We start from the raw sequence: 22,620 nt of genomic DNA, 5'->3' as shown, positions 1-22,620 counted from the left end.
TGCCCCATTCTTTTTCTATGGCACCTGTCACTCTCTGCAGTCCTTTGTGTGTCCCCCCTGTACCAGTTGGGTTCCTCAGGAAGCCAATGTGGAGATGGAGTTAGGGGCTTATTGAGGAATAACACCTTTAGCGGGGAAAGAAGGAGTTGAAGACAAGCCAAACAGTCTCTACCAGCCCATGGGGGAGCTTCAGGGCAGGAATGCCCACTAGTCTAGTCCCCTGTGGGTGGAAATGACTTGGTCTGGGGCCGGGCATGGTGGCTTATGCCTGTAATCCCAGCACTCTGAGAGGCGGAGGCAGGTCGATAGCTTGACCTCAGGAGTTCAAGACCAGCCTGAGCAAGAGTAAGACCTTGACTCTACTAAAAATAGAAAAAATAGTGGGTATTGTGGGCATCTGTAACAGCAGCTACTCAGGAGACTGAGGCAAGAGGATCATTTGAATCCAGGAATTTGAGGTTGGTGTGAGCTAGGCTGATGCCACAACACTCTACCCAGGGTGAAAGAGTGAGACTCTGTCTCAAGAAATAAAAAAAAAGACTTGGTCCTTACCCCACACCTTCGCTCAGTCCTGGGTTGGGGCTGCCTTAAGAAGAATGTGACCCCAGCCTGAAAGCTGAAGAGGACTTTGAAGACACTAGTGGCTGGAAGTTATCAGCTTGTGGTGTTCCTCTGAGCCAGGCAGGGAGACTCTTCTTGAGGGGGAATCTGGGTGACACATCTCTGAGCCTATCCTTCTGGGCTAGAATGTGCATTTTTCCAGAGCCGGGACCTCGTAGATCTTGCTTGTGACGGATCCCATTCCCTACCAGAGAGCCTGGTGCGTGGTGGGAGCTCAAACAACATCGCAGAAAGACAAACATGAGTCTTTGGGAAGAAAAGGCAGAGAACCACTGCTACCAGCACATCTAAAACGATTGTTCACCTTGCAATGCTTCCAAGGTTTCCAAAGCTAAAAATATCATGGGGTTTCTTGCAGTATCGGATGTTGTTGGCTGGGCAGCATCTCTTGAAGCAGATGGGAGAGGGAGAAGAAGCCCAGGGAATCACAGAAGCAAAGGAAAACAGAACTATGAGGAGGGTGGAAGGCACATGCCAGGGATTGCGGGTGCCTCTCAGACTTGGTGGTCTGCATTTGCCCACCTCCCTGGGTGGCCGAACAATCCCCAGACACAGTGTTCCCAGAGACTGGGGAGGGGGAATGCTGTCCTTTACCTTTAGCCTGTCCTGTCCCAACATTTTCCTCTTCCAGAGGAACTGGGCTAGGCTGGGCTTGTCACCTGGGTTGCTGCTCTTTGATGGAGCAGGTTGAAGCCCAAGATTCTAAAAGAACAGGTCTGACCGAGGATGCAGTGATACGGAGGAATCTTCCGGGTGGCAGAGATGCCGGTGGGGCAGGTGCACAGCAGTCTTGGGGGAAGGAGTGGAGGGTGGGGCAGAAAGGAAGGGGGTGGTGGTGTCTGTCTTGGGGAGGTGTTTCTGACTCAGAGAGCAGGTGTGAAGCTCAGTTACAAACTCAGAAATGCAAGAAATAGAACTCCACTTGCCTAGCTCTCACTGGCACTGGGACATTTCAGGGTCCTACCCTTTTCGAGGGTGTGACATCTAATTTCAGGGAGTGGGGAAGGCTAGCAAAGTGCTTTGCTGTTAGGGGAGATGGTGTGCTCTGTTCTGCCTGCATCATTTGTCCACACTGAACTTTTCCAAGATCTTCACGACTTCCCATGGGGTCTTTGGCTGTCACTTCATACCAGTCACTGCCATGTTATCTTTTGTTCCCAACCAGAGGTCCCTTGGGCCATATGCATCTGTCTGCTTCTTCAGGCACCCCCCTAGTGCTCCTTACCTTGTCCCTAGAATATCACCTCACCCTATACTTTGTGTCTGGCTCCCTTTGCCCCCAAACACAGAGAATCTCTCTCAACCTTTATCTAAGAGCTGCTGTGATCGACCTCATCATACGTTCTCCCAAGTTTATTGTATTTCCTGTGCATTTCAAAAGCCTTCTTTAAAAATCAAAAATCAGAATGTATTATCCTATATAGTAGAACCTCCATAGCGGACCACCTCCCTGCACTGACCTCCTCCTTAAGTTGACCTCATTTTCATAGACTGGATATGCACCATGTGTACGTATCAGCATGGTAGGCCTAGTTCTTATGCTGACCACCTCCGTGTGTTGACCAATATGTAACAGTCCCTTGGGCAGTCAACTTATAGAGGTTCTACTACATTTCTTTGATTTTTTTGCTGTGTTATCCATACTCTAACATAGCAAATGCCATAGGACTTCAGTGAAGTTCAAGGAAATACTGTGTGTGGAGTGATGGAAGAGGACATTGGCTAAACATCTCAAAACTACTCTCCGAGCACACTTGCTCTGGGGAGCCTTCCTGCCCAGAGCCCAGCTCCTCTCTTAACTCATCTAAAGGCCCATCTCCTTTTTCATACGGGCTAGGATGAGCTAGCTGGGAGAACTAAGCTGTTGGCACCATCTTCCATCCCTGATGACTACAGAAATGTAGGAGTGTGGGGGAGATAAATCTCTTCATGCCTTTCCATTAGTAAGTCCTTCTTTTGCAAAGGTCAGACCCCCTAGTGAGGAGTTAGGAGAGCAAGGAAGCAGACTCAGCAGTGGGAAGAGTGGAACAGCCCACAGAACACAGGGACTGCCACTTTGGGGTCTCAAAAGCCATCAAACCCAAATTGAAGTCAGTTCATCTTCATCTATAAGCTAGGTGGTGTGCTAATGTGGGCAGCTGCCCAGGGACTGCAAAGGCAGAGAGACCCAGCTTAAATGTTAGCCCGGCACATTGGTCATCCTGGGAAACACATCTCATCTTCTTTTGCTTCCATTTCCACATCTCTAGGTGTGAAGATAGAAATACAATGATAAGGCTGGATGTGGTGGCTCACGCCTATAATCCTAGCACTCTGGGAGGCCAAGGCTGGTGGATTGCCTGAGCGCAGGAGTTTGAGACCAACCTGAACAAGAGTGAGATCGTGTCTCTACTAAAAATAGAAAACCCAGCCGAGCATTGTGGTGGACACCTGTAGTTCCTACTTGGGAGGCTGAGGCCAGAGGATTGTTTGAGCACAAGAGAGTAAAGTTGTTGTGAGCTATGATATCACAGCACTCTACCCAGGGTGACAAAGTAAGACTCTGTCTCAAATAAAAAAAAAAAAAATACCCTGATGTTCGTAAAGCCCTTCAAACCCTGCCTGGCCTGTCCATGCTCAGTTAATGTTCATTGTTTTCCTTTCCTGTGGGTAGTCTACAGGTAAGAGAGCTGCTCTCATCTCAAAGCCTTAATGTTGACAATTCACAGGGTCCCCAAATAACTCCTGAAAACTAAAATCAAGTAAATTCAGAAGAACAATCACTGACTGTCCCTTCCTTAGCTCTCGTACCTGGGAGGATGGGTAATCAAGTGTCTCCTCTTGCTTGGCACAGACCCGAACATGGTGTGACTCAATCTCTTGCAATGCCCTGAATTGCTAAGGGACTTATTTCATGGCTAAGAATGTTTCCTTATTCAGTATCAACTTCTTCGGATGATTGGCTTTATTCCATGTTTCACTATCAGGGATGATCACCTAATATTAGCCCGTTGGAAGGAAATACCCAGAAAATCCTTACCTTTAAGAGAGTTCCCTATTCCCTTTCTTTTGTTTTTCTTTTATTATTATTGTTGTTGTTACTGTTATTTATAATGAAATTACGTAGATGACATATTGCAACATTCATCTATTTAAAATAGATAACATAAATAAATAAATAAAATAATATAAAATAAATAAATAAAACAATACAGGTATATGTGTGTTGACTAATTCAATGTCTCCTGCCCACCACCAATTTCACTGTTGGGGTAACTACTCAGGCAGGCTGGTATGCTTCCTTCTGGCCTTTTTCCTAGACATTTTAAAATTGGCATACATACATACATATATGTATGTTTATGTGTACAAATGTACAGCTTATAAAACATAGATTTGCCTCACAGTATCTCATGTATAGATTCTACCCCTTTCTAGATGATAGTGTTAGGATATGGGGAGTTGGGGAGATGATTAGGTCATGAGGTTGGGGCCCCAATGAATAGGATTAGTGGCCTTGTCAAAGAGGCCTGAGGCAGCTCTTTTGCCACTTTTGTCATATGAGGATACAGCAAGAAATCAGATGTCTCCAACCCAGAAGGGGGCCCTCACCAGAATCTGACCACACTGATACCATGGTCTTGAGCTTCCAGAGAAGCTCAATTTATTTTCAGAGAAATAAATTTCCATCATTCATAAGCCACTCAGTAGATGGTGTTTTATTACAGCACCCTTCTAGGACTAAGACACAGCATGTGTACAGTTCTGCTGCTTGACTTGTCAGTCTATGTACATACTTGATTCTTTTTAAGCTGCAGTGTGATATTCCACGATGTTGAGTTTATTTCCTGAATTTACTTGAATCCAGTTGGAGAGGCAGGACTGGGCACCAACTCACTCTAGCAGCTCATGATGGGGGAGGGAGTGATTTAGAAAGCATGTGGTCCCCCCATCAAAAAAGTGTCAATTGAGGGTGGAACCTGCTTCTTGTACTCTCATACGGGAGGATGGCAGAGCCTACAAAGTGACCTTCTCATCAGTGATGCTTAATTTTCTCTGTAAACTTCGCCAGGCTATTATACCCAAGCTTTTGACCAAAAACTAACCTAGGTGTTTTGTAGATGTAGTTGATATCTGCAGATCGGCTGACTTTGAATTTAAAAAATTACTCTTGATAATGTGGGTGACCTTCCTCTAATCAGTTGAAGGCCTTAAGAGCAAAAACTGAGGTTTCCCGGAGAGGAAGAAATAAATCCTGCTTTAAGAGCATAACATCAACCTCTGCCTGCCAGCTTACCCTACAGATTTTGGGTTCTAGATTGCAACATCAGCTTTTGCCAGCCTACAGCAAGACTTCCCATCCCCTACAATTGCTCAAACCACTTTGTTAAAATCAACCTCTCTCTCTAGAGGAAGAGTGTGTGTGTGTGCTCGTGCGAGTGTGCACACTGCATGGGTTCTGATTTCCAATTTTCTAGAGGCCCCTGGCTGAGACAGAAATGTAAGTCTTCCCCCATGTTTCCATTTTAAGAATTTAGACTGTAAGACCATAAGCGGCTGCAGAATGGAATCTCACAAAGCCGTCCTGGTTCAGGTCCTGCCTGCTGCTTCCGGATACTGCTGTTCCTGCTCCTAGGCTCAGCCACATTCAGCCTCTGGGTTTCCTACCTGTCTGGTCCCTGGTCCTCCTCTGTCAGCTGGAGAGATCTTCTCCAACGCTTCCTGAATACCATCCCCATGACAAGTTGGTTTCATAGTTTTGTAACCCTGGTTATTGCCTCCAGGAGCCTGCCACCTCTGACTCCTCTCTCAAGTCCTTATCCCCGGGAGCCCATCTCAATTGGGTCAACTGCTGGCATTCCCTACTGGTGACAATTGCCCCTCGCAGGTGCCTGGGGCAGGTAAGATAGCAGGTTGCATGTCAGGTGAGAAGAAACGCAGAAAGTCACTTGTGACGGATCCTCACTTCCCCATCAAAACATCAGAATGGACACTGTTCCCTGTCACAGCAGTAAAATGAAGAGAAAAATACTCAGTGTCTTGGACGGGATGTGCCCCCTTTAAAATAAAGTAAGTCATGAAATGAAACATCTTCGGCTATGTGGCTTTGGGGTGAGGAAGAGGTGGCAATGTTGCCAGAGTTGGCCTCCTGAGTTTCCTGTTTTCAGGCAAGCGGGAAGCATAGTGCAAACATCCTTCTTCGTTTATGGGCTTTGTTCTTGTTCAGCCAGTGTGCTGTTTGACAGGGTGGCCCTTCAGGCGCATGCTCCTGTCTGCGTTATCTGCTTCAGATCAAAAGAGAAAAAGCCTGAGAATGGGCTCGGAAGGGCTGGATAACGCACACATGCCAGTTACAATCATAATCAGGAGTGCGTGGGCTGGGACCTCTCGGGGAGTCTGGGGTTGTGTCCCTTTCACTTGGCTCTGTCTTCTCAGGTCTGACACTCACTGCATGTTAACGTGCTGCACACCAAGTGGAGCACGGTGGCACCTCCTCCCCAGTGGGTCCCTCCACCCCAGCAGCTCCCTTCATGCACCCAGGTGAAGGACGAGGGTTTCCAGTTCTCCTAGAGAACATGATGTCTAAAGAATTCACCCCTTCAGCATCTTTGAGCACTCACTTTTCAGAAAAGATCTCTACAAGATCTAGAAAACCCATGACCATTTGTCCAAAATGGTCTCAGTTGGATAACAATTCCTAGGTGTCACTATCTATAGCCCTTCGGGGAAATTTAAAAAAAATAAAGTCAATGACCTTTTCTAGGAGCTAGGATGGGGCTTGGTGCTGGGAAGGACCCTTGGACAGATGCATTGATTGGCTATTCAATTACCTTGGGAATTGGAGGCCTCTGTAAAGCATGAGGCACGGGTCTGGGAACAATTGTGTTGGCTTTCTGTACAGCCCTCGACTGGCTGGATGCGCAGACAGAGCAGGTGACAGGAGGTGGGGTTGCAGCTATGTTGGTATGCCCTGAAAACTGAGCCCCAGCTTTTAAACTGTCACAGCAAGGTGCCGAGGACACAAGTCAAGGCCTTCATGCAAGAAATTGGTCCTCAGGAAAATGGCAGAGTTGAGCCGATGTACAAGTGTGGAAAGAACCCTTCTCGGAGCCCGGTATTTGTGGCAAGATGTTGCCACACGCCTCGTGGGCTAGATAGCTAGGAATACATGTCATTTGTTTAGAATTTGGCACATGGGAAAACCTATTTGCATATGTTCTTGCTCGGGGCCCACAGCACTGGGAGGTAGGGAGGACACGTATTATCATCCACATCTTTTTATTTCTGAGGATGAGGAAACTTTTCCAAGTCTCCACAGCTAAGGGGGGCAGAATCCAGGTGTGAGACCAGGATTCTTGCTCTGCCTCGTTCTCTTGGAGTCTGCTTCTCGGGGGGCACTGGCAAAAGCACTTTGCATTCCCACAGGGGCTTTGATGCTCTCTGCAAGGTGAGTCTGTTCAAGGGACCCAGGTAGGGTTTTGTTGCATCAGATTATATGGACAGATCAGGGGGGCTCCAGGAGCAGGGAGGTAGGAACAAAGCTTCAGCAGCAGGGCTGATGTTCTGAGGGATCCTGCCTGGTGGCGGGACCCCCAGCCCTGGAAGCAGGGAGCAGAAGCCAGCGGTGAAGGCCAGGTGCAGGGCGGCTGCGAGCTGCGTCCTCAGACTCACTGTGTGATCAGGAGCAGCACAGGCAGGGGAGGCGATTGAACTGCGGGTGACCCCGCAGAGCAAGGAGGCTAATTAAAGCTTCTCTTCCCCACACTTCAGTCACAAGCCCCTCCTGCCCTTCCTCTTGATGGTGCGGCTGATAAGGAGGTATTGAATTTATGAAAAGCGATGAAGATGTTTGGATAAGCTGTGGTCCCAAGGCAAGCTGGCCGGACGAGTTAGGGCCTGACAGAGGCAGCCGGAGTGGCTGTGAGAGTGTCCTCCAGGGCAGACAAGGCCAGGAGGAGAGGGAAGGGGAGGACCCAGCGCTAAACGTGATGGCCCGCAGGCCTCGCCCCAGGACTACACACCTTGGCAATGCAGGAGGAAAAGGGCTTGCTGGCTCCGCCCGCTCCGTGCCACCTGGCGGCCCAGGCTCCCAGACCTGCTGCTCCAGTCCCGTGAGAGAGAAATGACAGCGGACATGAGGCTGCTGAGGAGGAAAGGGCGGAGGCTGGGAGAGAGCCCTTCCTGTCCAGAGGCGAAGAGGTCAGATGCCCACGACATGGGAAGATAGGATGACAACAGAGTCTCACTCTGTCACCCTAGGCAGAGTGCTGTGGTGTCATCATAGCTCACAGCAACCTCAGTCTCTCGGGCTCAAGAGATCCTCTTGTCTCAGTTTTTCTATTTTTAGTAAAGTTGGAGTCTCACTCTTGCTCAGGCAGGTCTAAAACTCCTGAGCTGAAGCAATCTGCCTGCCTCGGCCTCCTGGAGTGCTGGGATTACAAGTGCGAGCCGCAGGCTGACAACAGCCATGGTTTATAAGAGCACTCATCACGTGCAAAGGGGTTTATCTGAGGTATCTCACTTAGTCTTTTGACATGAGAGTTGTGGTTGTTCTCTGCCCATTGCGTGGATGTGGAAAGTGAAGTTCAGAGAGGTTAGGTAACTTGCCCAAGACCACACAGCTAATAAGAGATTGATCTAGGAATCAAAACCAAGCAGTGAATTAAAAAAATAAAACACAACAATAATCACCACTAAAAAATTAACAGAAAGACTCTGGAGCCTTTTAGAATGAAAGTTAACCTCCTCTAAACCAGTCCACTGTGCCTGCATGGGAAAGTGGGGCTCCTGGTGTATCTGTGTGTCTGCAGGAATTGCAAGGTGAGATCTAGCTTTTATCCCAGGCTGCCTGGACACATTCCTTGGCCAGGTGACTCCTTACCCGCCCCTCAGCATCAGCCCTTCTGGTCTTCTGCAGGTGGTTACAGGGAGCAGGTGGTTGTTGTGGACCAGGAACTCTCACACCCCTGAACCCTCAATGTTGGCTGCAGAAGCATCAGCTTCCAAGGTCTTAGGAATGAAATGCCCCAACATTTCCCCAACACCTATACCTCACTGTCCTAGAGGAGCCCAGGGTTCTGTGGCTAGCTGGTCTCCTGGTGGGGTCCATGTGTACTCTGCTCAGGGCGTCCCATTGCTGTGCCCCTCTCAGCTGTGCCCCTCTCAGGTGCTTACATAGGTGTCATTCGGAGGTAGATGATGGAGGCTGGTGGCTTCCTCTGGTGTCCCTGAGGCTGTGGGCAGAACCTCCAGGAAAGCAGGCCAGCTGGCATGAGTGTAGTATCCTGTGAGACAGATATTGTCACTTAACCTCTAAATTAAAAGGGAGACCCCCCCAACTCCAGCACACTTTGGAAGAAGGTAAGGCCAGAGACAGCAGGTGGCTGTCTTGGCAGAGTTTCCCCACCCCAGTCTCCTGGGTTCTGATTCTCTCCTGCCTTCTAGAGGCCGGCTTTGAGGAGGTGAGGCCACTAAGGCACACTGCTGATGTGGATCCTCCCCAAACAGAATCATCTCCTCTCTCCTACCCACCTTCGCCCATCAGGAAAACTTGAACCATTTGAATCAGACAATGCTAATTACGGAGGATTCCAAAGTCATATGCACTAGCTAAAAGCACCACAAACAGAGCAAACAGCCCTCAGAATGGGGGAAGATTCATGCATGTTCTGAATCTGACAAAGGCCTGATAACTAGAATCTGCAGAGAACTCAAATTAAACAATAAGAAAAGTACAAACAACCCTCTCGATAAGTGGGCAAGAGATTTAAACAGAAACTTCTCTGAGGATGACAGACGAATGGCCAATAAACACATGAAGAAATGCTCATCATCTTTAATCATTAGAGAAATGCAAATCAAAACCACTCTAAGGTGTCACCTAACCCCAGCAAGATTAGCCCACATCCCAAAGTCCCAAAACAACAGATGCTGGTGTGGATATGGAGAGAAGGGAACGCTTCTATACTGCTGGTGGGATTGCAAACTACAACAGCCCTTTTGGAGAGAAGTACGGAGAATCCTCAAAGATCTAAATGTAGACCTTCCATTTGATCCTGCAATCCCATTACTAGGTATCTACCCAGAAGAACAAAAATCACTTTACCACAAAGACATTTGCACTAGAATGTTTATTGTGGCTCAATTCATAATTGCCAAGTTGTGGAAGCAACCTAAGTGCCCATGGACCCATGAATGGATCAACAAACTGTGGTATATGTATACCATGAAATATTATGCAGCCATTAAAAAGATGGAGACTTTACATCTTTTACATTTACCTGGATGGAGTTGAAGTACATTCTTCTTAGTAAAGTATTGCAAGAATGGAAAGATGAATATCCAATGTACTCCATAGTAAAATGAAATCAATATATAAACAATGACATGTTCCTAAGAACAATAAAACATTATTATAGTCCATTGGGGGATGAGGGAAGGGGGAGGGGAGAAGAGGGAGGACGTATGGCAGAAGGAGGGAGGGCATGGGGTGGGATCTCACCTAATGTGCACATTGAGAGGGTGTATAATACGCCCCCTGGGCGAGGGGCTCTTCTACAAATGGAACTTTACCCTGGAAGTGAGAAAAATGTGACCTAAATATCATACCTTCATATTAATTTGAATAAAGTTTAAAAAAAAACACAAAGTCATGTGCACTAATTCATATATTCTTCTCAACACCTGAATTTCCATGTGTTTTTCGATTCTTGGGAGTACCTTCTAAACAAGAAGGCAGAACTATGATCCAGAAAATTAAGACCGCGGACCCTCTGGTCTGGTCTGGTCTGGTCTGATCTGGTCTGATCCAGTTGTGGCTGGGAGGTAGTGAGAAAGAATAAAGGCCGAAGGAGGGAATGTCTGTGCATTTTGATATAAATACCCACCATTCTGGTTAAATGCAAGGCACGATGTATACACCAGCCTGGATCATTTAAGTGAACAGTTCAGACTTGGTTTAATATTGGTCATGGTGCCCCCGACTCATTCATTAGTGTCAGTTTAACAGTTGGTTACATGAGCCACAGGTAATATTAATGATTACTTGTTAGTTAAGTGGACACGGAGCTTTTACATAAAATGCCAGTGGCACAGAGACCTTGGCAGTGGACGTCTCCTGTGCACGCTGGGATGGACAGGGTAGGGCTGTGGGCTTGCATGAGCTGGCACTCCCAGAAGGACAGTTGACAAAGGATGTCCTGAGCCCCAGCAGGTCTGGCCAGGCCTCCCCTAGAGTTTGGCCCAGGAGGCCCTTGGAAAGGTGAGCTGCCACCGCTTTGGGGCCAAGTCATTGTCTGAGCAGGAGCTTTTTCTGCAGAACCAGACACCAGCTCATGAGGCAGCTCCCCAGAGCCCAGAAGAAATACAGTGAGAGCCGGCCCTGGGCCTCCCTCCTGGGAAAGAAGCCGCCTGCAAAATCTGGGTTGAGTTTTTCTTGTGCCAAGAGGGGAATGCCCACCAGTGATTTATGCAGACATTTATAGAAAGCATACAGGTTTGCTCATTCATAAAATGGAAGAACAGAGTGTTTTCTGCCCTGGCTGGGCTCTGGGGCAGCTCTCAGGGTAGTGTGGCTGATGGTAATCATTTCCGGACATGTCCTGATTTGCCCACAGGGAGAAGGCCAAGGTTGCATGGGAACAGGCCACAGATGGAGCCCAGAGTGCAGGCTGCCTACCCTGTGGACAGAGCCAAGCTGGGCTGTTAGCAAGGGTCCCTTCCTGGCCGTGCTGCCCCTCTGGCCTCTTCTCCCGGCCTCTTCCCAGACACTTTTCCCTCTTGCAGAGCTCCCCAACTGCTAGGGAGGCTGCAGCCTGCAGAAACCAAGTGACATGAGAGCCTTGGGGAAAGGCTCATGGGAAAGGGATTCTTCCTGGCCCTATCTGGTCAGTAGGGCCAGGGGCTTCTATGCAGCCTGACTTGACTGTGGTCAGCTGCCCGGTGGGAGTCAAGTTCCTTCTTCCCCTCCCCAAGCAATGTGTGCTCTGGTTGAGCAGCTGGTTGACTCACCATACCAGCACCTTCTCCACGCCTGGCCAGCAGCCTTGCCTGTGGGGTGGGTAGGCAGTAGAGAAATGGTTTCGTCAGAAGCCACCGAGCAGCAGAGAGTGATTTCATTTCAGTACTGCTTTGGCCTCCGGGCTCTGATGTCCAGGGCTTTGGGGATGGACTCAGGCTGCTTTTAAGTGAAAATTCCCCCTGTGCAAAACGTAAAGTGGCATCTTTCATGATTTTCCTCCCTCTTCTTTGGAGCCAAAGGCTGGGAAGTTGGAAGTTGGAGCTTTGGACCAAGTAACCCCTCCACCTGTGTTTCTTGAGGAGCGGTTCCAGTGACACTTTACCGCGGCAATCCCGTTCTTGGGAGCCCTGAGTGGGGTGGGAGGAGCTCAGAAAAGGCAGAGAAGAAAACGGTGAGAAAGAAAAGCAAAGGGAGGGCGGAGGGGAGGGAGTCCCGACAAGTGTCTTGTTGATCTGCTGGGGCAGGGAGCTTTAACAACAGAAATTATTGTCCATGGTTCTGGAGGCTGGAAGTCCAAGATCAAGGTGGCGGCAGGTTTGTTTTTCCCCAGGCCTCCCTCCGTGCACGCGGCTGGCCACCTCTCTGTGAGTACAGGTGTCCAGTCTTAATCTCTTCTTATAAGGACACTCGTCACACTGGATCAGAGCCCACCCATGTGGCCTCAATTTACCTTAATTAGCTCTTTGAAGGCCCTTTCTCCAAATTCAGCTGTGGCTTCCATGCATTCAGGGTTCCTCCAGCCAGGCACTGGGCCAGATGCAGTGGGAAACACATTGTCCTCTTTAACCATCACGCAGCCCTGAGTGGTAGGTGTCTTTGCCCCCCTTTATAGAGGAAATTGAAGGTCATGGGGTTTGAAGGAAGTTGTCCCAGTTACCACATTCCAAAGCCTCATCTCTTAAGAGAAAGAAAAATGCAAGGAGGGAAAGAATATAGGAAAGAATGAGGGTGGTTCTCGCATTAGAAACAGCCCTGCAGGCTCTCCTTGGCCTGAATCTGACTCTCAGGATTAATCTCTGTTCATCGCAGTCCTATACAAGAGGTTGGGTGACATTGATGTTCTCTCTGGATGGTCCTCTCACCAACACTGCCAGACCCATGTGGGAGCTGAGGATTTCCTAATCCCTGAACCTGGAGGAAGGTCCTGTGACGTTAGGCCAGTCTCCTGACTTTTTTGGAAATTTGGTTTTACCGCCTGTAAAATGGGAGCATAGAAACCTCACCCAAGTATTCTTCACTGGAAGATCCTTGTTAGGGAATGGAGTAACACGCAAAGAATTGGATAGGCCTGGCACCAAAACTGAAAACGGTGATGGGGACCTTTGTATACAGGCTGCTAAAAAACTGCACAGAAATCCACAAAAAGTTTAGGCATGTGGCATCTAGAGGTGCAGTGGTACAAGCAAATAGTGTCTTTATGTCTCTGCCCCGTGCCTCTAAATCTCTGACTCTCAGCTCCAAGAAATCGCTCTGAAAAGGAACCAGCACTTTCCATAGAGTGGTTTCTTTGATTTCCTTAAGTTCTTGTGAAGGTTTGTGTGAGGACAGGCTGAGCAGCTCCTTGACAGAGCAGATTCACCTCCATACGATCACAAAAAGCACCAGTGGGGACTTCTGTGGCTTGCTTATAGACGTCTCAGTGGCCTCGGGGTCCCAGTGGACGCTCAGGCAAATAAATTCACCTTTGTATCAATTACAGAAGTAATATTTTAGGGAGATATAAATAGACAGTAAATTGATTGGTAGACGGAGGAGAAGGGAGAACTCTTGCTCATAGAATTATGAGGGTCTATGGGGAAATGTGGAAGGAACACCGGAGCTGGAACGTGTCGTTCTGAAACCTTCCTAGTGAAGATGGATCAGGTGAGGCTCTTCAGCGGGTGATAAACTCAGGAAGACACTTTGTTGAGGAGTGAGATATTTGCACCATCTTAAAGTGTATCCTCTCAGAATGCAAAGGAGGGGGAAACAAAAAACAGAAAAAGAGCAGCTGTTCCTAGTGGGGAAATTGGGCAACTTCTTGAAAAAATGATAAGAATCTACCGTCCCCCATGAGGACCAGATGACATCTTGCATCTCCAGAAGGGATTCTCCTGAGAAGGACCCAGCGGCCCCTCGCGGGCACCCAGCCTGGGGTGTATAACATCCGTCCACTCTCTAGGAGACATCAAACAACCCCTCCAGGAGGAATATTCTATTAAAAAGAAAAAGAGCTCTTGGGCGGGAGAACATATTCTTTTTTTTTTTTTCCTTTAAAAGTATTTTATTTCCTGAAAAAGTCTTATATGATACAAAACTCAAAATAGAAAAAAAATACACTTTGAAAATGAGTACATAACTGTAAATGTTACCAGTACAATTTCTTGTACTTTGTATCTGTTCTTGTGTTTTGTAATTTATATTACATAAAATTTCTTTTACCATAATGTTAAAAAATAAATGCTAAAATTCCTTTATAATACAAAAAACAAGTACCTAAATATAAACAAAAAAAATTTTTTTTTTGAGACAGAGTCTCACTATGTTGCCCTTGGTAGAGTGCCGTAGCATCACAGCTCACAGCAAACTCCAGCTCCTGGGCTTAAGCGATTCTCTTGCCTCGGCCTCCCAAGTAGCTGGGACTACAGGCATCTGCCACAATGCCCAGCTATTTTTTGTTGCTGTTGTCATAGTTGCTGTAGCTGGCCTGGGCTGGATACGAACCTGGCCATCTCAGTGTATGTGGCCAGCGCCATAACCACTGTGCTATGAGTGCAGAACCTGGCCAGCCTCCGTGTATGTGGCTGGCACCATAACCACTGTGCTATGGGCGTGGAGCCTAAAAATTTACATTAAAAATTAAAACAAAAGATTTTCGGGAGAACATATTCTTTAAAGCTGTGGAATGTGCCAGGTTAAATGTGGTCAGAGAGACAGGGCAGCTCAATGTCATACCCAACTCTGGATCAGATTCTGCATGGGAGGGAAACAGTGGCCTAAAGGCAATTATTAGATCAACTGGTCACACCGGAACGCAGACAGAGATTAAAGCAGCACATCGGTGCAAATTTGTGGAGCTGGTTACTGCACTATGGTTGTGCAGGAGAATATTGCTGTTTTTAGGAATATGCCCTGGCGCATTTAGCAGGCAAAGGAGCCACAGTGTATGGAACTTAAGTGGTTCAGAAAAACAAAAGTGGGTGTCCATGCGCAAATGCAGAGATAGAACAAAATGGGTGAAGAGTATTTGGGCACGTCTTGTACTGTGCCTGCAACTCTGCATAAATTTGAAAAATTCCCAGATAAAAGGTATAAAAAAAAAGAAAGAAAATGGCACAGCAGGGGAAGCATGGGTTGTCGGAGCCCTACCTGTCATTTCCGCCTGTGGGATGGACTTTGCTTGACTTCGTGAGAGCGTCTGCATCCAGTGTGTAAAACAGCCAAGTCCTGTGGCTCTAGTCGACGTGCCCCTGCTCAGCAGCCTGGTAGCAGCTTTCTTCCCGGTGTCTGGCTTTGACTCTGGCCATTTCTGCCCTTCCTTCTTTCTGCTGACATTGGCTTTTGCCTGTTCTTCAGAGCCCAGTGTGAACCCCCCCTCCTCCGTGAAGCCCTCCTGGACTGCTTCAGTGTAGAATTCCCACAGATACCAAGACAGTTTCTCATGGTAGTGTGTGATAGTCATTGACACAGCTATCAAGTATTTCTAACTTTTTGCCTATGCTGAATAAGTTACAACTATATTTCCTGGACCTGGGGTGGAGGGATGTTGGGTAGCATCATGTGACCAGTCATGGCCAATGAGCAGAAAGATGTGTTGCTTCAGGGCGAGGCCCTCCTTTCCATCCTTCATGGTGACCAGCAATCTGCCAGTGGTGGCTATGCTATTGGCCTGGTTAGGATGGTCACAGCATGGAGCAGAGCCCTGGCCAACTTGCCATAGACATGTAGCAAAAACAAGAAATAAACCTTTGCTATTTTAAGCCATGGAGATTTGGGGGTTCTTTATTATTTTAGCCAACCTATCCTGTCCTGGCAAATTTTTATTCATCTTCCAAAGCCCTGTGCAGGTATCTCCTCATTTTTCTTTTTGTGGAGTCAAGGTCTTGCTCTGTTGCCTAGTATCGTAATAGTTCATGATTTTTAAAATATAAAGGAGTGCCCTCCCTTTGAGTATCCCCAGCCCTCATCAATACAATGCACACGTATTTCCACCACCCTGTTTTTCTCTCCCTTGCTGGATTCTGGGTCCTTTGGGAGGGAAGCTGTGCCTTCCCAGTCTCTGTGTGTTGGGGCTACAGATCCAGGGAGGCCTGGACATGGGCTGGGTAAGCAGCAGATGTCTGTAGAGTGACTCTTGATCACAGATCACAGAAACAGGTGTGGGATCATCATGAACTCATTCCAATACATAATATGCAGAAAGCGTTGAAGTGATGTGGAGACGGAAGGCTTTCCGTCTCAGGTTCTAGGTCCTGGTCTTGTTCTTGGAAATGAACCATGAATGGGAGACAGTGTCCTGGGTCTAGCCCTAGAACTGCTGGTGACCCTGTTGGTTATTGGGCCGTTTGCTTCCCTTCCCTGGGCCTCCATGTCCACATCTGCAAAATGGGTCATGGACCTGAGGATCTTTGCTGCTTCTCTCTTTCCTCAAAGGCAACAAACTTGGGTCCATGTGGGACAACCCCAGAAAGACCAGGTGAGGGAACCTGTTCTTTATTCCCTGCTTAAGGGCAGGGAGGGGAGAGTTCCGGCCTGGAGCAAACCACTGGACACGCTGTCCTGCGGCCCGGACTCCTGGGAACATTGCTGGCATTTGGGGGGGAAAAGCTTGAGTGTGCTATTTTCCAAACAGTGCTGCTTCCCAGACCGAAGAGAAAAAGTTGGCAGAGGAGAGCAGTGAGTCTCTCCTCCTCCCCTCTGTGCGGCGGTGACACTTCAGTGGGCTCTCTAACGAGCCTGCACCCTCCCCACAGCCATGGCTTGTTTGCTTCTCCCGGGAGCCTGGCACGGGGCCCTAGATGTTGTCATTGTCTTGGGGACAGATTTCCCTCCCCTCAGAGCCTTCAGTGGCCCACACCACTGGATTGGGCAGCTTTGCCCCAAACCGGGCTCCCGCCCTGGGTCACCTCCATCCAGCATCTCTCCCATCCCTGTGGCTGCTGAGCAGCACAAAATAAGCTCAGCTGGTCGGACGTGGCGAAAGTTCTCGGAGGCCTGTGAGGGGCCGACCTGCAGACACTTCATTCACAACTTGTTGTTGGTTGGTATTTCTCTTCCAAGAGAGGCGGGGGGTGGGGGGGTGTGGTTGCAAAATAAATCTTGGTGTGTTTTTTTCTTCTCCCCAAAGAAATCATTGTGTTGTAACGCAGGGAGAGCCCGAGCTGCTGACGTTTTTATGGGGCTGCCTCTGGTGAAGTCTGTAGTCTCTGCTCGGGCCGTCCAGAGGGTCCGTAGACCTCTTTCTGTCCCCATTGCCAGCCCCCACCCCCTTTCTCTCCCAGCAATACAACTGCAGTTCAATAGTCATCTAGAATTCTCAGGGAGGCTACCTAGGCTAGGACGGGGTGGGGGCGGGGGAGGTGACATCACATCCTCACACACGGATTGGCTGCCTTCAGGCTTCAGGAATGATATCATCTCTGCTTCTGCCTCCCCACCGCCCCCACTTCCAGCCCTTCCTGGCCAGCCAAGGCCCCCCTCCCCAGCACCCCACCCCAAGATACCCTGTTGCCTTGGAGACCACAAGTTTTCCACCTCGTTGTCTGAAGGAATGGTAATTCATTGTATGTGTGACGTCGGGGTGAAGGGTGCAGGGAGCTGGGGCGGGGGGAGACCCCAGGCTGGACGGTTGGGAGAGAAGGTTGTGGACAGCAAAATAATGAACAAAAATATGTTTCACGCATGAGAGGCTGTCAGAGAGGGGAGTGAGGGAGAGGTCAAGGCAAGTGGTGTTTATGGCATGGAAAACTGAAGGCTCTCAAACAACAAGCAGTGGCCAAGATATTGTTGGAAATGACCACCCCCTCCCTGAGACAGCTCATTAGGAAGATTTTGGAGGGAGGCCTGCAGGAGGTGGGGGCTGCTGTGTTATCTTCTCTGGAGGAAAAGCCATCCTCCCTCCATCCCCCTCTGGAGGTGGACCCACTGAGACAACTTCCCTCTCCACAAGCTTTTCTCAGGGAACAGTTTCTAAAAAAAAAAATAGAATGAGATAAGGATCCACCCACCTCCAGAAACAAAGACTGTGGGTGTCTCCAGGATTGGAGCACCATGGCACCACTGATGCCTTTGTTTGTGTCCTCAGGAGACCAAGGCAAGGGGCAGGGACAGCCCGTGGAGGTTGTCTGCTGTGTGTGTTTCCATGATCTGTCCATCACCTGCACATGCTGATCATATTCACTGGGGGAATATTTCAATCCTGATTTCCCTAGGACAGGAAAAAGAGCAGCGTTCAAGTTCCCCTGGGTCTTATCCTGGCTTCACTTGCATCTTCCTCCTTTTTGTCTCTCCCCGAGGGACTTCATCTCTCTCCAGGCACTGTCCTATACCTACCTGTTATATTCCTTGATGTTTGTGCGGCATTCTTTGTCTGGGCAATTCTGTAGATTCAGGAATTGGAGATGCGAGGCTTAGAACATTGACAGGACACCGTGCTTCTCTGGGTCCCTAATGTATCAGTTCCAAACCTCCAATCCCTGACTCTTCTTGGCCTCTCCAAACTGCCTCTGAGGCTATTACAAGTAATTCTGAATCTATATCTCTCTGCTTAAAAAGAAAATAAGGATGCGATGGAAAGAGAGGTTAAAGATGCCCCCGCATGGGTGGTGCCTGTGGCTCAAGGACTAGGGCGCCAGCCCCATATACTGGAGATGGTGGGTTCAAACCCAGCCCCAGTCAAAAAAAAAAAAAAAAATAGATGCCCCAGCGCCTGCCTGAGTGATGAACGATGTTGGGTCATTACAGGTGAGTCTGCAGATTCATTTTAGGAATGGATTGTTCTAACTGTGTTTATGTGCAAAGATCGGCAAACTCATTTCCCTATGTTCAGAACAAGCCAATAGCTTAAGAAAAGCTGGCTGTTGTTATTTTCTTGTTTATTCGAACAGATTTTGTCAGCTAAAAATGTAAGGTAAAATACCAACTAGAAATGGATGAAAACAATACGTGTATGTGCAGACAGAAACATGTCACATAAATGCATCTCTCCCTCCCTCTTTGAGAGTGATGGCATTTCCTTAGTTCTGTTTTTGAAATTCAAGTGGTTTGCAGTGAGTAGGTATTGCAAATATAATCAGGAAAGAAGAAAGCTATTAAAAAAAAATCGGTCATTGGGCAGGATGTTCCAAAGGGCAGATGAATGGTAACTTCCAAAATGAAGTAACCGGATGTCTTTCAACTCAAAGAAAACAAGGTACGTGTCTGTCCCCAGTGGGGCGGTGCCGCAAACGTCTCTAGAGTCCTGAGGCTTCTCTTCACTCTGCCGTGGCCTAATTTCTGGGCTTTAGAGAGGAAACCAAATATCTGAGTACAGGGAATGGAGGTGATCTCGAGCAGTGTTCTGCTCCACCCTCCTCCCCTCTAAGCTGAAAAGTGGATGTCGATCCAAATTCCCACAAGCCGTCACCTCAGAATCCGCATGCCCCAAACCAAAGGCATAATTTTCCAAAACCATCTCCTGCCACCCCCTAAAGTTCCTGTGTCTGCCCCAAGAACCACTATTTTTATTCAAGCTAGAAAATTTGGAGTTGTTTGTGATTAATCTCTGTATGTCGGTCTCGAAGAGAGTCATCAAGAACATTCCATTTTCCTTTCCAAGTGTGTCACCGGCTACATCCTTCCTCCCTTCCTACTGTCCTAATCCAAGTCAGGTCCTTCCGATTCCAGCAGAAGTGCCTTCTCCTCCATGAAGACTTCCTTGGTCACTCCTGACTTTACTGATAGATAAACGACAAGATAAACAGACTGTAATACTGTGTCACCCACCGTAGCTCACTCAGCCTCGTATTGTCTGGGGGATTAGACTTGGCTGCCCAGTTAGAACCCATGACCTTGGAGAGGGGGCCTTAGTAAGGTCTCAGGATAGAAGCTCAATAAAACTTTTTGGTTAAACAAGAGGAAACCACTTCTTCTCTTGACAATCTTCTTCTCTTGGTATTTCATCGTCTTCTCTTCCTAAATGTTCACTTAACCACCTGACCTGAATGCCCACTGTCTACTTTAACTTTTCTTTCTAAGTCTCATTTTTCATATGTTCTTGTCTGTAAAGATACTGATCAAACTCTACCTTGAGCGTTTATCCTCCCGATAAGTAGCTCTAAACTCTCTATAATCAATTTGAAAAGCAAGTTGCGGTTTTGGGGTTTGGATTCTGGAACCAGATTTCTTAGGTCTGGGTGTCCAATATGGTGGCCACTCGCCTCATGCATCCATGTAAATTTAAATACGTTATTGTTAAATAAGTTACAAATCCAGTTCTTCAGTCGTACCAGCCACTTTTCAAAGGCTCGGCAGCCGCCCATGGCCAGTGGCTACGCTGTTGGAAAGCACAGAGATAAGATGTGTGCATCAATGAACAAAGTCTGAACGGACAGCAGGCTAGAGCCACACACAGCCCAGTTCTGCCGCCATCTGTGTGACTTCATGCAGTGTACTGTATTTGGCTTTCTGGGCCAATTTCCTCAGCCTCTCTACCTCCTTGAGTTGTTTGAGCTTTGAATGAGTTAACACACATAAATCACTTGTTATAGTGTGTAACAGAATGTAACCACTGTGCCATCATGGTTAGCTGTTACCGTCAGCTCCAGGCCTGCGTTCCAGCTATCAGCTCAGGTCTGTGACCTGATTGTGGATCTGTATTGCATTTTCTTGTAATAGAATTCTTAGCACCTCCAGCCAGCAATCGTCTTTCATCTCCCCTAAAGGACGCATTATCTTTCCAGAAAGTATTCATGGAGCCCACCTTCTTACACACTGGCATGTATGTTACTTTATAAAACCATGACTAACCCTTAGAAGTGAGAAGTGCTCCAGGTAGGGGCCGAGAAGGGGCTGTGAGGTTGGCAGTGAACTCCTGCAGCTCCTTGGCTGGGCTCCTAGGCTTGGGCACCTCTGGGCCAGGGAGGCTCTGTTTTCTCCCTGGGATGTGGGGCAGCAAGTGCAGAAGCTGGAATGATGTTTAATCAGCCTGAGCATTCTTCACTGCTGACCTAATGAGCCGGCATGACTAAGTGACCATTAGATGGAATGTTTGTGTGAACTGCAATAGAAAAGTTCCTCCAAACTTCCTGAAAAGGAAGATAATATATCTAAATAGCTTCCTGTCTTTTTGCTGCCAAGCGGCAGCCGCAGCAGTGAAATAGATTCTCCAGCAGGAAAATATTTAGCAAGTTGGTTGGGTGTGCTCGGCCCCTCCCTGTTTGGAAGAGTGAACCCAGCAGGGAAGTGAATGGGCCTCCGGGCGCTCCCAGAAGCTCCTGACATCGGGAGAGACATTTGACAATTTGTCTGTAGGCTGGAGATTAGGAAGATGTGAGGGGAGGCCAGGAGGGGAGGGTATGGAAGGAATGAAGAGGCATGGGACAGAGATGGAGGCAAACTTTTCAGGCTCTCCTGCCTCACCTTGAAGTGGTGTCATCATGGCTGGGGCCATCTTGCTTTGGTTCTCAGAAACCTCAGCTCATGTTTTAGCAGGAAAGGGAAGCGCAGCTAGCTTCCTCCTGCCAGATTGCTTCCAAGCCCTACACGTGAGCATCTCTTTGGAAGACCTTTTTCATTGAGGTTAAAAAGTATGTTTGGGGTCTTTGCTTTAAATAGAAACTGCCACTTAACATAGTCAAACCACAACAGAGAATCAAAAAACCCCTCGATAGTCCCATTTGCTGTGGTTCAAGTATGTGTGTAGCAGAATTTTATCAGGAGGTCATGTTAGGTGTCCCCTGAGCCCCGCTGCCAAGGTGTCTGCAGTGGGGCAAGGAGGTGGGCGGAGGAAAGCACAGGGCACGTCTGCATGGGCTGCCCTTGAAGGCTGCATCCCTGGGGGCCTACTCTTACAGGTCCAGCCAGCTGCCTGTGGGCTCAGCTTTGAGGGGCGTGACTTAGTGGGGAGGAGCCTCTCCCTCCACATCCCTGTTCCACTATCTGACCACAGGCTACACCACCCAAGCCCCATTAGCAGCTATTCTTGAGGTCTAGACCAGAGATTGGCAAACTTTTTCTTTAAATGGCCAGAAAGGAAATATCTCAGGCTTTGTAGACCAAGAGGCAAGATTGAGGATGTTATGGAGGTATTCATCTAACCATTTTAAAATTAAAAATTATTTTTTTAAAACACCTTAGTCTGAGGGTCATATGATAAGCAGGGGGGTGGGCAGGGTTGGGCCTGTGGGCTGTAGTTTGCTGACCACCCATGCAGGTTGAAGACTGGGGAATAATTGCTGTTTCATGGGTGAGAAATATTCCCTGAGAAGCTGCTAAGTGCTCGGGCTGTCCTGGGGGCTGGGGACATAGGTGCAGCTCAAAACAAGACAGTCAAACCCAGGATGCGTCCTTGCTAATAGTTCACTTTCTAATGGAGGATAGATTTATAAAAAGATTGTTAAATTGCAAGACTGTAGGTAAGTGCAGGGCTACAGAGGTTCATAGGGTGGAAGCTGGAGAGGGGCTTCCAGGCCTGCTATAGCATGTGTAAAGTGAGAGAGAGAGAGAGAGAGGACCAGTGAGCATGTGTTCATCATTGGTAGCTATTTCCATTTTAATTAATTAAAATAAAAGCAACTTAAAAATTCAGTGGCTCAATGGTACCAGATACATTTCAACCACTCAGTGGCTAGGTATAGCTAGTGGCTACCATGCTGGTGAGAAAAAGAGAGAGAAAGAGGGGAATAAAAGAGAGAAGGGATGACACAAGGGCAGGAAGATGGGCTTTCTGGCTCTGGGGAGGCCTAATTCTTCTAGCTCAGTCGTGCAAACCCTACTTCTATTGGACAGCACTGGTCAGTGGGCACCAACCTCGGGAGCAGCAA

The 22,620-nt window shown here is 48.1% G+C and overlaps 1 protein-coding gene across 1 annotated transcript; it reads right to left on the bottom strand.

The window, feature by feature from the left end:
• Nucleotides 1-212: 212 nt before the first annotated feature.
• Nucleotides 213-3,073, bottom strand: LOC128571147 (putative uncharacterized protein FLJ38264; the record flags this gene model as incomplete). The annotated part of the gene is made up of 2 exons (XM_053570778.1): nucleotides 213-332; nucleotides 3,014-3,073. Coding segments are annotated over 2 exons (180 nt in total), but the record flags the coding sequence as incomplete, so codon positions are not given.
• Nucleotides 3,074-22,620: the final 19,547 nt, after the last annotated feature.

This window comes from Nycticebus coucang, chromosome 18, assembly GCF_027406575.1.
Source record: "Nycticebus coucang isolate mNycCou1 chromosome 18, mNycCou1.pri, whole genome shotgun sequence".
NCBI classification, from domain to species: domain Eukaryota; kingdom Metazoa; phylum Chordata; class Mammalia; order Primates; family Lorisidae; genus Nycticebus; species Nycticebus coucang.
The sequence above is the reverse complement of the archived record's forward strand: the minus strand, read 5'-3'. Positions and strand labels throughout refer to the sequence as shown.